At 39.4% G+C, this 13,224-nt stretch overlaps 1 protein-coding gene across 1 annotated transcript in view; it reads right to left on the reverse strand.

The window, feature by feature from the left end:
- Nucleotides 1-1,339: 1,339 nt before the first annotated feature.
- The window catches only part of adamts17 (ADAM metallopeptidase with thrombospondin type 1 motif, 17), a 108,104-nt gene continuing 96,219 nt past the window's right edge, over nucleotides 1,340-13,224 (reverse strand). The window contains exons 19-23 of the mRNA XM_084923214.1: nucleotides 11,890-12,025; nucleotides 9,374-9,578; nucleotides 8,823-8,975; nucleotides 6,146-6,323; nucleotides 1,340-3,689 (exon numbers count right to left, since the gene is read on the reverse strand). Of these exons, the coding sequence (XP_084779340.1) occupies nucleotides 3,538-3,689; nucleotides 6,146-6,323; nucleotides 8,823-8,975; nucleotides 9,374-9,578; nucleotides 11,890-12,025 (824 nt within the window). The 3' untranslated portion in view covers nucleotides 1,340-3,537. The remainder of the gene's footprint in view (nucleotides 3,690-6,145; nucleotides 6,324-8,822; nucleotides 8,976-9,373; nucleotides 9,579-11,889; nucleotides 12,026-13,224) is intronic.

The following is a 13,224-nucleotide window of genomic DNA, read 5'->3' on the forward strand; positions in this document are numbered from 1 at the left end:
ACATGACTGTGGTATGACACAAATGTGGGTGTGTCCTCATCTCCCAGAGGAGTCCAAATTGTCATCAAACAGACCAACAGACAGAAAAAAACATTTGAAAATAAACAACCAAACTATGAGCTGTGATTTAATTACTTAATTACTACTTGATTTAATTACTTTATGATCTTTCTTCCACATCATTTACTGCATATATCACAGCACTCAGGTACTGTAGGTGCAGTGAATGCTTAAACTGTACTGATTGGAATATACCTGACATTCAGTGACATTTAGCATACTTTGTTGGGATTTGGCTGGGTTTTGATGAATTCATCATGCATCCAACTTTTGAGTATTACTTTTCAAACTGAATTAATAAAGACAAGCATCATGTAAAAAAATAAAATAAAACCACACATTGTCTTTGATCATCATTTATGTCCAGTTGAGAATGAATCTATGCACTCACATATTAAAATAAATTAACTTAAATCAGTAGTGCCATCTCCGGTCTTGGCAGAGGGCAGTGATATAAGGAATAGGAGAACTGACAGCTATTCTTAAAAAGAAAAAAAAATCCATTTACCTATTTGTCTTTTTAAAATTTTGTTTTAAAAACGATTTTGGAAATCGGAAAATGGTTTTTGAAATGAGGTTTTCATTGAGAGTTTAATTCTTTTTTGTGAAATTAATTAATTAATGGATCAATAATTCATTCTTGTTTACAGGAGGTAAACAACACAGACTCAAACACAGGCTGGGATAACACAACTAAGATCACTGAGAACTAAAGAAACCCAAAAACATGAACAACAATAATTAAAGAATTACAAAGACTGAAATACAAAGACTGGATCGCAGTTTCAGTACCGTGAGAGTAAAAGTGTGTTTTTAAACAAGACTTAAAAACAGCCTGACACTTTTCTGTCACCAAATGGGTCACAAATCTGGGACACTGTTAACATAAAAATCACACAGCTGCTCAGAGTGATGTCAGGAGGCAGGATGGTTATTTCTCTTTTCTCCTCTCAAATCGTGTACACGTGATGGTGTACCTGTATCTTAAACGTTTTACCCTATATACTCATTGTGTTGACCGACAGCGGTGTCAAGAAATGTTTGAACCTTTCCTGATTTCCTATTTTTTATATGTTTATCACACATAAATTGATGATCAGCAAAAATTGTAATTGTTAGACACAAGTCAACACAAAATGCAGTTTCTACCACCAGCATATCTCACTGTTTATAAGTGAATTCTAAATTTACGTGGCGAATTCTAAAATATGAAAAAATGTCAAATTTCAAGATTTACATTTAGTCTTAAAAAAAGACCACTTTCTAGGCTTTTTCAGAATTTTCAGCTGCACGTCACAACCTTTTAATCAAGTTTCAGGCAAAAATGTTCATAAATATAAGAGATACTTAAATCACAGCATAAAATATTTTTAATACTTACATACAGTATTCTTCATAGAAAGTATAATTTTCATTTTATTAAATTAACCATCTATGACACGTCTTTATGCATGAATATACAAACAAATGCATGCATACACAAATACCCAGCTCTCAATCAGCACGGTGAAAAACACTTTCTATTGAAATTTTATTAATCAAACATGGTGTATGTGCAACTAACAAAGAACAGTACAAGAATAATAAAGAATATTTATACCGTAAGAAAAAAGTATTGTCAAAACAATGGTATCAATCCACCAACAAATAAAAGCAGACAGCCATTAATTGTGAGGATCATACACGGACATAATCTGAATTCCACAAATGTGAAACAAGTTATAAGATAGCACCATTCAACCAACTGTAAAACACGTTTATGAACTTTTATCATATGATGATATACACACCAACACGCATGTGTTCTCCCTGACTATATAAGGGAAATGAACTGGCATTCATACAGCACCTTCTAGTCTTACAGCTAAAAGCATTAAAGACCCCATAAAATTGATCAAGTATTACATTTTTTGGCCACTTGAGAAAAAATATTATATCTGGCTATTTTATCTGGATAATAATCACACTAGTAACTGATGTTCTTTTGAGCACCTTATACTGAGGAAAATAAGAGCTTATAACTTTTGATTGGCAGTTTTAAAAGAGGAAGAAGCAGCACCAGTGAGGTTTGAACAGGCTGAACAGAATTGTCAGCTGTGTCTACAACAAATACTGGTTCTGCCTTGTGTTTGGCTGTATATGCAACTATACAGGTTAACTAGCATCAGGTCTTGGTGCATCTAATCAGATACTGCTAGTGAAATAGTTATATTCTTGCTCCTGATCACTACAGGCAGTTTAAATGATTGAATTGTAAAATCTTACTATCAAACTAAAAAAGATTAGCTGACCTAATTCCTTTGCACAACTTTATAAAAAACAAAAACTACCAGGATCAAAATTGACAGCAACTGCTATCACAACTAGAGATCAATGAGGTACATGAACGCTACGGCAAGGGGAAGCCAGGACTTTAGGTCAGGACGAGATATTGTGATCCCCACCCTCTGAGATGGATACCAAGCCCCCGCCCCCCCAAAAAACTGATGCGTTCAAGGTGTTCAGTATGGCAGCTGGAAAACTGGACCCTTTTGGTCGATTACCAAGAATACGCAAAGTACGCTCTCAAGGTGTGACCATCACCAAAACCAACCAGCTCTGAATATCTCAGGCACCAGTAACTTGAGAAAGAAGAAGAGCAAGTAGAGGAACCATTTTGGAAGGCACAGAGGCACTAATCATGTCTGCACAGGAACAAGCAAGATTGATAGAGGCTGGGATCTACCACACCAGGCAAGACCTCAGGTGCAGGCTGTGCAAAGAGGTCCCAAGATGCTAGCAGACAGGGCATGCATGGAATGCCACAACCGCATGGCTGGCATAGTACACAGGGATATCTGTGCCAAATATAGCCTAGAAGTCCCAAGGTCAAAATGGAATACCCCCCTTAGGGTGGTGGAGAATGACTGAGCGCAAACCAAACACTACCAGAGCCCCAGAATTTGTTTTCATCATTATCTGCTACATTAGCTTTCCACACCCGAGTAAGATCAGTGTGTCTCCTGTTATAAGCTGGAGTGATTCAGTAGAGTTCTACAGTATTTTACAATGGCTCCTGATCATAGGCACATATTACAGTAATTTATTAATACTTACATAATGTTACTTAAACATTAAAAAAGTGACCAATGATTTGAAATTTGCTATATAACAGAAACAATACAAAAGAAGGAGAGGGGAAAGTTCATGCTTACTCTGAATCACATGTTATTTAGTGGACCTGCCAGGTTATTATACAACACACATTTGTCAGTTGCTGCGTACAATAAAGTTTGTTCTTTGTTTTTGTCTACAGCAAGTAAAATATCAGATATTTTCTAATGTGCATTAAAATTACAAGCTAAATATTCTTGTTTCCAGTATACATTTATGTATACTTACCTTTTTTTGTTTTAAATAAAAAAAAACCCAAAGATTTTCTGTAGATTATTTATCAGTATTATATAACATTTAAAAGGGAGTATGTGCTTTTGGTTATTAGCGCTTGTGCAGTATTTTGTTAGCATAAAAGACCCGACAGGTTTCACAGCATCGTTGGTACCACCTCATGTCCTGACAAAGGTCTTTATCCCGGATCACATGACAGTACACTGTCCACCTGTCCCCCAAGCACTTGTAGGTCAGAGCAGCTGTTGGGATGGAAGAGAAGAAAGCAGCAATTCAGTATATTTAGGAGATGTGAGAGTCTTGTTAAATGTTAATAAAAGTGTACTTCATTAGCAATGCCTTCCCAGCAATCAATCGTATCTTTTTACCAGTGTGACAAATTGAGTGGGATCATTCCATTTATGTCAAAAATATTTACGACTTAAGTTCTAACAATGTCCTCCTAAGCATTTCTTTTAATTCCCCATTATACTACTTTTGCTTGTAATTAAATTATATTGCCAAAAATGTTAACCCACCTAAATAATTGATGTTCTAATCACTTCCACATAACCACAAGCGTGTAAAGTTAAGCACCTAGGCATGTAGAATGCTTCTACAAACAGGAGTTCATTGAATTCCAGCATGGTGCTGTGATGCGATGCCACCTGTGCATCCCATCGCAGGTGGCATCCCATCACAGCACCATGCTACTAAATATTCCACAGTTAGTGGCAAAGCAGAAGTGACTGTGAATGACAGCAACTCAGCCATGAAGCGGTAGGCCAGCATCCAAGGTCAGTGGATACTGAGGCACATAATGCGCAGGGGTAGCCAATTTTCTGCAAAGTTGCTACAGACCTCTAAACTTCATGGGGTCAATTTGCATATGCACTACAATCAGCTGATTTCAATTCTCACTGGCTCAGGCTACAGTATGGATGGGAACATAACTTTCATTTTTATTGCACAAATGGATAAGAGCATGGTAAAGTGGAAATTGTATCCAGGACAGAAACAACTCCATTATGCTGCAAACACACATTTGGCTCTTTGCAAGCATCTGGACAGGCAGCATGCTAATGCTAAGTTAGCCAGCTAGCATGCTAACGCTTAGCTAGCCAAGAACCCAGAGTGATGCTAGAGCCGAGTGTTTGCTGACACTAGCCCAACAGCCAGACGCTGAACTTCAACAGGTAACAAAAATAAAAGAGCAGTCAGTTGCAGACTCTTTATGCTTAGAACTTTCCTTTTTGCTAAAGCAAATAATTAGGGCTGGATTAGGTAACTCTGAATCCTCCCTTAGTTATGCTGCAACAGGTGTAGGCTGCGGGGGGATTCCCTTGAGTATTTCTTCGTCAGTCACCTTTCTCACTCAAAATGCGTTAATACAGTGGTTCCCAAACTTTTTTTGCTAGGCCCCCCTTTGTTTAACAAGAAAAATGTTCGCGCCCCCCCACCACCTGGGAACATATTTGGCGATGCTCCTGCTTTGCTTTTGTGTGGGAGCCTCGTCAAAAAACCTGTCAATTATGGTGACAGTGTCCTCATTTTTTTTTCTTTTCATACTGCGCCCCCCCTGTAATGGCTCTGTGGGCCCCACACTTTGGGAACCTCTGCGTTAATAGACCTCTCTGCATCGAATCGTACTTATTATTAATCTCTGGCTCTCTTCCACAGCATTACTTTTGTCCTGTCTTCCTTCTCTCACCCCAACCGGTCATGGCAGATGGCCCCGCCCCTCCCTGAGCCTGGTTCTGCCGGAGGTTTCTTCCTGTTAAAAGGGAGTTTTTCCTTCCCACTGTCGCCAAAGTGCTTGCTCATAGGGGGTCATATGATTGTTGGGTTTTTCTCTGTGTGTATTATTGTACGGTCTACCTTAGTGCCCTGAGGTTGTTGTGATTTAGTGCTGTATGAATGAATTGAATTGAACTGAATTACATGTGCATGTGCAATGACAATAAAGTTGAATTCTATTCTATTCTACAGCTCTATTATGTACACATGGGGTGGGTAGAATGGGGCTGTCATGGTGGGAGAATGAATACACACACTGGAATATATTTTGTTTTTGTTTTTTTTGTGAGGACCTTCACTGAGATTCCTCTTACCCCTAGGTTTCACTAAGAACAAACAAATACTCTAACATAAACAACCCTAGCATAAATCTCATTCTAAATGTTATCTTAACACCAGGCTTTAATCGTCATACATGAGTAAAACCTGGTGAGAGCCAGTCATAAAGTTCTTTTTGCATCTTGCATTTTTAGCATCTCTACAATAACTGATGTTTTGTTCAAATCAATTTTATTTATACAGCACCAAATCACAACATCAGTTGCCTGAAGGCAAGGATGGTATTATAACCAGTTATTATAAATAAATAAATGTTGCAGTGAACACAAACACAAATTTCTGTTTATTTTTCCAAAAACTATCATAATTAATATATGAAACACATTTACATGCAAGTTTAATTCTGACTTTTCTGTATATTTATTAATCAAGCAAATTACTCAACAGACCTTAATCATTTGTAAATTGTGCTTGTGCCTCAGAGAAAGTGTTCCAGTTCTTTAAATTACAAAGCAGCTGTTTTCTTAGTGTTCTACAACTTGAGGAAATTTTAGCTGTTTAGTAGGTAAAGGTGAATCTGTGCTGTGTGCAACATCTCTTTATCCTTTAAAAATGCAAACTGCAGTTGCGATCAGTGTCTCACCTAGCCTAGGGGAGGTGATGGTATTCGCATTAATTTTCTCATCACAGTTCCCACTGTGACAGGATCGATATGTTGGTGGTCTCAGCATCACAGAGCAGTTGTTACCATGTCGACCAGTCACTTTGTGCATACACTGAACCACCCGTGACTGCAGTCCCTTTCCACAGGATGATGAGCACTGAAACAGCAAATGAAAAGTGCCAGTTTGCAGAGGTTTTACTAAACTTGGTTGATTTTTAAATGGAACAGTAAAATTATCATTTTACAGGTGAGAACTCTTAAGAGCAAGGAAATACTACAGTAGGAATTAATTTATTCATCTTTTAACAGCATTGTTTTAAACAGAGGTAGATTATTTCAAACACTTATTCCCGAGTCTATAACACAGGGTGAATAGTCTACACACATTCTACCATGGGAGAGAGTCATTTGGCAATGATTTATGTACTTCACTGCATTAGTATATTTGTTGTTGTCATTTTCATATATACAGATATTAACCTTGAGCATGATGACGAGGAATGAGGAATAATTTCCTTAGGGATTAATAAAATATTCTGATTAAAAATGTAAAGTGCATTAAAATTATAAATGAAAATCAGGATAGAGTCAAGAATCAAGATTTAGCCAACTTCAACGTTATACAATAATAAGAATATTAAGATTAAGAACTGGTTCACAGCAGTTGTAAGTCTGCTTGCCTATGGATCCTACTTATAGCTTCCACTTGTGCTAAAATCAGCTGATTTCAGTTTGTGAGCCAGAAGTGAAAACTAGTGGTGCAGTCTACAGCGTGGATATACAGGGAGTGCAGAATTATTAGGCAAGTTGTATTTTTGAGGAATAATTTTATTATTGAACAACAACCATGTTCTCAATGAACCCAAAAAACTCATTAATATCAAAGCTGAATGTTTTTGGAAGTAGTTTTTAGTTTGTTTTTAGTTTTAGCTATTTTAGGGGGATATCTGTGTGTGCAGGTGACTATTACTGTGCAGAATTATTAGGCAACTCAACAAAAAACAAATATATACCCATTTCAATTATTTATTTTTACCTATGAAACCAATATAACATCTCCACATTCACAAATATACATTTCTGACATTCAAAAACAAAACAAAAACAAATCAGCGACCAATATAGCCACCTTTCTTTGCAAGGACACTCAAAAGCCTGCCATCCATGGATTCTGTCAGTGTTTTGATCTGTTCACCATCAACATTGCGTGCAGCAGCAACCACAGCCTCCCAGACACTGTTCAGAGAGGTGTACTGTTTTCCCTCCTTGTAAATCTCACATTTGATGATGGACCACAGGTTCTCAATGGGGTTCAGATCAGGTGAACAAGGAGGCCATGTCATTAGTTTTTCTTCTTTTATACCCTTTCTTGCCAGCCACGCTGTGGAGTACTTGGACGCGTGTGATGGAGCATTGTCCTGCATGAAAATCATGTTTTTCTTGAAGGATGCAGACTTCTTCCTGTACCACTGCTTGAAGAAGGTGTCTTCCAGAAACTGGCAGTAGGACTGGGAGTTGAGCTTGACTCCATCCTCAACCCGAAAAGGCCCCACAAGCTCATCTTTGATGATACCAGCCCAAACCAGTACTCCACCTCCACCTTGCTGGCGTCTGAGTCGGACTGGAGCTCTCTGCCCTTTACCAATCCAGCCACGGGCCCATCCATCTGGCCCATCAAGACTCACTCTCATTTCATCAGTCCATAAAACCTTAGAAAAACCAGTCTTGAGATATTTCTTGGCCCAGTCTTGACGTTTCAGCTTGTGTGTCTTGTTCAGTGGTGGTCGTCTTTCAGCCTTTCTTACCTTGGCCATGTCTCTGAGTATTGCACACCTTGTGCTTTTGGGCACTCCAGTGATGTTGCAGCTCTGAAATATGGCCAAACTGGTGGCAAGTGGCATCTTGGCAGCTGCACGCTTGACTTTTCTCAGTTCATGGGCAGTTATTTTGCGCCTTGGTTTTTCCACACGCTTCTTGCGACCCTGTTGACTATTTTGAATGAAACGCTTGATTGTTCGATGATCACGCTTCAGAAGCTTTGCAATTTTGAGACTGCTGCATCCCTCTGCAAGATATCTCACTATTTTTGACTTTTCTGAGCCTGTCAAGTCCTTCTTTTGACCCATTTTGCCAAAGGAAAGGACGTTGCCTAATAATTATGCACACCTGATATAGGGTGTTGATGTCATTAGACCACACCCCTTCTCATTACAGAGATGCACATCACCTAATATGCTTAATTGGTAGTAGGCTTTCGAGCCTATACAGCTTGGAGTAAGACAACATGCATGAAGAGGATGATGTGGACAAAATACTCATTTGCCTAATAATTCTGCACTCCCTGTAGACATCACTTTACAAAAGGATGAGAGTACAATGGTAAATTGCAAACTGTCCCCAGAACAGAAAGAACCACATTATACTGCTATAACTTTAGCTCTTTACTCCAAAAGTTGATTCTGTTCATCTGGACGTAGCGTTTTCAGAAACGTTTCATCATCATCCAAGTGACTTCTTCAGTCTCAGCTGACTGCAGGTTTCAATCTTATAAACAGAACATTTGCATAATGACTGAAACCAGCCCACTGAAGGAACAATGGGCTGGGAGGTCTTTTATGTGTATGTGTATATATATGTGAATTTGCTTTTGTCATACCTTGGACCAGTCTCCGGTTTTCCATTCGTAACATTTGGAGAAGTCCTCACAATATTCTTCTTGAGTTGGCTGGGACAATGGATCACACAGACCCTGAGGGTTTGTACACAACACTGTACGTCTGCGGACACCTTGACCACAATTTGATGAACACTGGAGAAAAGAATAAGAAAGAAATGTCTTGATGCAGTCTCAATCATCCAGGTAAGTAAATCTCCAAAAGTTGATTCTGTTAGATTAAAATCCAAGGGTTTTTTGATCCTACGCTACTTAAAGGAGCTGACATGAACATTTGCATTCTTGACACTGCAGCAAAATTACATCTGAAGGAGTCTGGCAGATGCTTACAGAAAAAGGGCACATCATACACCAAATGAGGTAACGTCCAAATATTCTGGGTGAGGAATTTGATTCAGTTTTCAAATCAGTACACCTCTTACAGGATGCACTTAATCTTACAGATTAAATACATCCGGTATACTCTTAAGGGCTCTTCTTACAGTTTCATGTTTTCTTCAAATTAAAGTACAGAAAGTGTGCATGTGCCATACCTTGGACCATTCTGAAGCCTCCCACGCTGTGAGGCAAAGGCGGCCCTCGCAGCCCTGTAAAACAGGAGGTTTTCCTCCTTGGCAGTACAGGTCCCTGGTGTGGATGACTGAACCATTCTGTAGGTGGTAAAGACACAACACCTCCCTCTGCTGATGACCTTTACCGCAAGTGACAGAACAAGGCCCCCACTCACCTGTCATCCACCTGTGAAAAATATCAGTTGTTTACATTTTGAGTTCATTCATACCAATGAATTGTAGAACAAACAAGGATGTAACTTCTGTGATGTTATCCACTGGTTAGAGCAGTGTTTCCCAACCTTTTGGAGCCACAGCACATATTTCACATTATAAAAGTCACAGGGCACAGCATCAAACAAAGATGTCACAGAAAGCATATTGATCATTTTTCCCTGTGCACCAGGCGTAGCGGATTTGGTTCGGTTTGTCCCCAGTATACCTTTTTTGCTTTCTTCTGACCACTGCTCATACTAGGGTCTTCATCTGAGTCAGTTTTCTCCAGGACTCAGGTCAGACTGAACACTTTTTCTTTTCAAATACAGTGGAACCCCGGCTTACGAAATTAATTCGTTCCAGAGGGTCTTTCGTAAGTCAAAATTTTCGTAAGTCGAAGCAAATTTTTCCATCGCCTTTTGAGTGAGGCGATGCTGGCTGAAGACGAAGTTCTTGGTGGAGGTGGCGGAGGTTGAAGAAAGCATACGTATGCATGGATACATACGTACGTGTACATAACATTATTGAATTTAATTTATTTTTTTTAATTTTCTATTTTATCTATTTCGTTACGCGGGCATTTTGTCGTACCTCGGGCAGAAATATTTCAGTTAAGTGCCTTCGTAACTTGAATTTTTCGTTAAATGGGGTCTTTGTAAGCCGGGGTTCCGCTGTATTTATCTATTGCTATTACGCACTGCGTCGTCTTACTGCGTGACTCATTTAATTAGAACAGGTAGTTGTACTGCCCTCTAGTGGAAGAGAATCTAAGTGTTTTGCCCATTACGCCGACCGCTTACAGTCCTAATCAGGTGGAACCACATGATCTTCCATGGCACACCTGATCATGTTTCACGGCACACCTATGGGCTCTAATACTGGGTTATAGAATATCCATTGTGAAACCTTGAACTGATCATTTCTGTCATCACTCGGGTGAAGTTATTTTCCTAAATTACAAAACTACCAGCAGCATCTAGTGCTCTGAAAATGCAATTACAATGACACCTCGGTGGAGAAAAAAAAGTAGATTGTGTTATCTCACCAGGATTGGGGCTTTTGGGCCCCACCGTGAATAAGGGTCAGACTCAGGGTAGGGACTCCATTGTCCCCAGTTGGGTCACTTTCCTACTGTGGGATTTCCATGCATATGTGGGAAATAGCCCCATGGTTAGTGAGGGCACACTGTGAAAGTCTGGAAGAGACCCTGGTCTGTGAGAATTCCCACTTCTAGCAAAGCTTCAACAGCATGCAAGTCGGGAGACTGGGGACATTGAGTCTGAGTGGACCATGATCCATACCTGCACTGTCAAAGCTCTGTCCCCAAGCTCTATAGAGCTATAATGGTTAGTGATGGTGATGGAATCGAGAACCGAATTGCCAGCCTATATCTATCCTGCTAATCGGTTCTTGCACTCTCGCTACGATAAGCTGATTTCAGTTCGTGTGTCGGAGGAGTACAAAAGCTGCGCGGTTTCCAGCATGGATATGGACATTACTTTTTTTTAATTGCACAAACAACAAACACAAAAACAAGCGCGGTAAAGTGGAGACTGCTTCAGGACAGAAACAACTGCATTATACTGTTGACAAAATTTCGGCTCTTCGTGAGCACCTGCACAGACAGCATGCTAATGCTAACCTAGCCAAGAACCCAGAGTGATGTTAAAGCAGAGTAAATGCTGACCCCAGCCCACTACTGTGATAAAGTGAGCCATCCTTTGCGGTGATTGTTTGTGATGTTTCTAAAGTCGAATCACCATGGTGATCGCTGTGAAGCCTCTTTGTGCTGGTTTTCATCTTTGAAAACAAACAGGACACAAAAAGAAAGTACTTCAACAACTTATTGTGCTTCATAGTGCAATGAATGCTCCTAAAACCCCCAAAACTTTGACCTATTGATAACCAACTCTGTATAGCACTTTGGTCATCCTGTGTTGGTTTTTAAATCTGCTTATAAATAAATTGCTTGATTGACTGAACGAACTACAGTCTGAATATGGCCTAAAAATGATTGAGAAAATGAAGTATGACCTGAGATTTCGTGTGTTTACTGAGTTTTGTAGGAAAGTATACGTATTTTGTTATTTGTATCTTCTGTTATGTTATTATTACAACTACATCATCACTGCTGTAACAAAAGAATTTCTAAAAATGGGCTAAATAATGTATATGTATTATGTCATACTGTATCTATTCTAATGGCTATTTATTTGTTTGTGTGTGTGTGTGTGTGTGTGTGTGTGTGTGTGTGTGTGTGTGTGTGTGTGTGTGTGTCTCACCGGTACTGGCAGGGGTGAGTGTTGCAGAGACGTACTTGCGGTTGCGGTCGGTTTTCAGGTTGACAGTAACTATTGTTGACAACCTCCATAGTTTTGTTGACTATCCTCATACATGAAACCACTGTCCTCCTCTCTCCTGTACAAAACACACACAGACATACATACAAACACACATATGTGTAAGTGTTATACCTTATCCCACCCGTTATAAAATACCAGAAAAGAGCAGGGAATAAGAATTTTTTTATCCCATTTCTGCTGAGGTACCCATAAAAATCAGAGTGGCTGAGAGAATTGAGTGAGGGACTTAAGGGGGACAATGCAACACGTTTTTAATAACACCATATTAACTACTTTATATTGCAAAGTAGTGTCTGAGTTTTAACTAGTTGGACTTAGTGCTTAGTGCTTTTCTAGTCTATTGGAGCACTCATAGTGCTTTATGCAAGATGCCACATTTCCCCCATTCACATACAGTGATACTAGAATTTTATTCTACATCAGGGGTCGGCAACCTTTCTGTTGACGAGTGCATCTGAAATTTCCTCAGAGGTCAGTGTGCCATATGATTGCATTAGCAATAAATTTAATAACGCTCTATATTAACAGTTACACACTATATAGAACCACTTTATAGAATCATATTTGTTTGCAGATGTTGGCAGCTGTCAGCGAATAGTTATCAGCTATTTTGAAACAAAAAAAAAGACACTTTTTATCCATAACAGCAAATGAACTGAACAACAGAAAATACAAATGCTATTTATGGTCTCCTCACAACCATGATAAGAAAAATGAACTGGGCCAATATGGCATGTTTGTTAATACACATGATCTCTGGTCTCCCACTCAGAGACACAGGTCTCCGAGTGTCCAGCAGGTGGAGTTTATTTTCGTTGTGTTGACTTTTTACAGTCAGTTACAATAACTCGTACTGCGTGCTAGCTAGCATGATGGAGTTTCAATACAGCTGGGTGGTGCTATGATGTTACTGATGTTGAACTTTATTCATAAGGTTAGTTAGTAGAGTTGCCAACCGTCCTGTAAAAAGACGGAATCGTCCCGAATTCAGAGAAAATATTACGCGTTTCGTGTTGAGCTGAAAAGGAACAGTTTGTCCCGGACTTCAGCTAGAATGGAAAAGACACAAAGCTGGATTTATTCTGCGTCTTTACGCTGCAGCTGCCTCTTCTTCTCTCATCCTCCCCCCTCTCTCTCCTGTTTCTCCTTCAATCATGAAACTGATCAATGATCAGCTGATCGGCTTTTCTCTCTCGTTAGTTTATCTCCCACTTTGCGCCAGAAAGAGGAAACCAGCGGATGTCGCGCTAAACA

This window comes from Perissodus microlepis, chromosome 1 (genome assembly GCF_051167445.1).
Source record: "Perissodus microlepis isolate ML-2025 ecotype Zambia chromosome 1, ASM5116744v1, whole genome shotgun sequence".
Lineage (NCBI taxonomy): Eukaryota > Metazoa > Chordata > Actinopteri > Cichliformes > Cichlidae > Perissodus > Perissodus microlepis.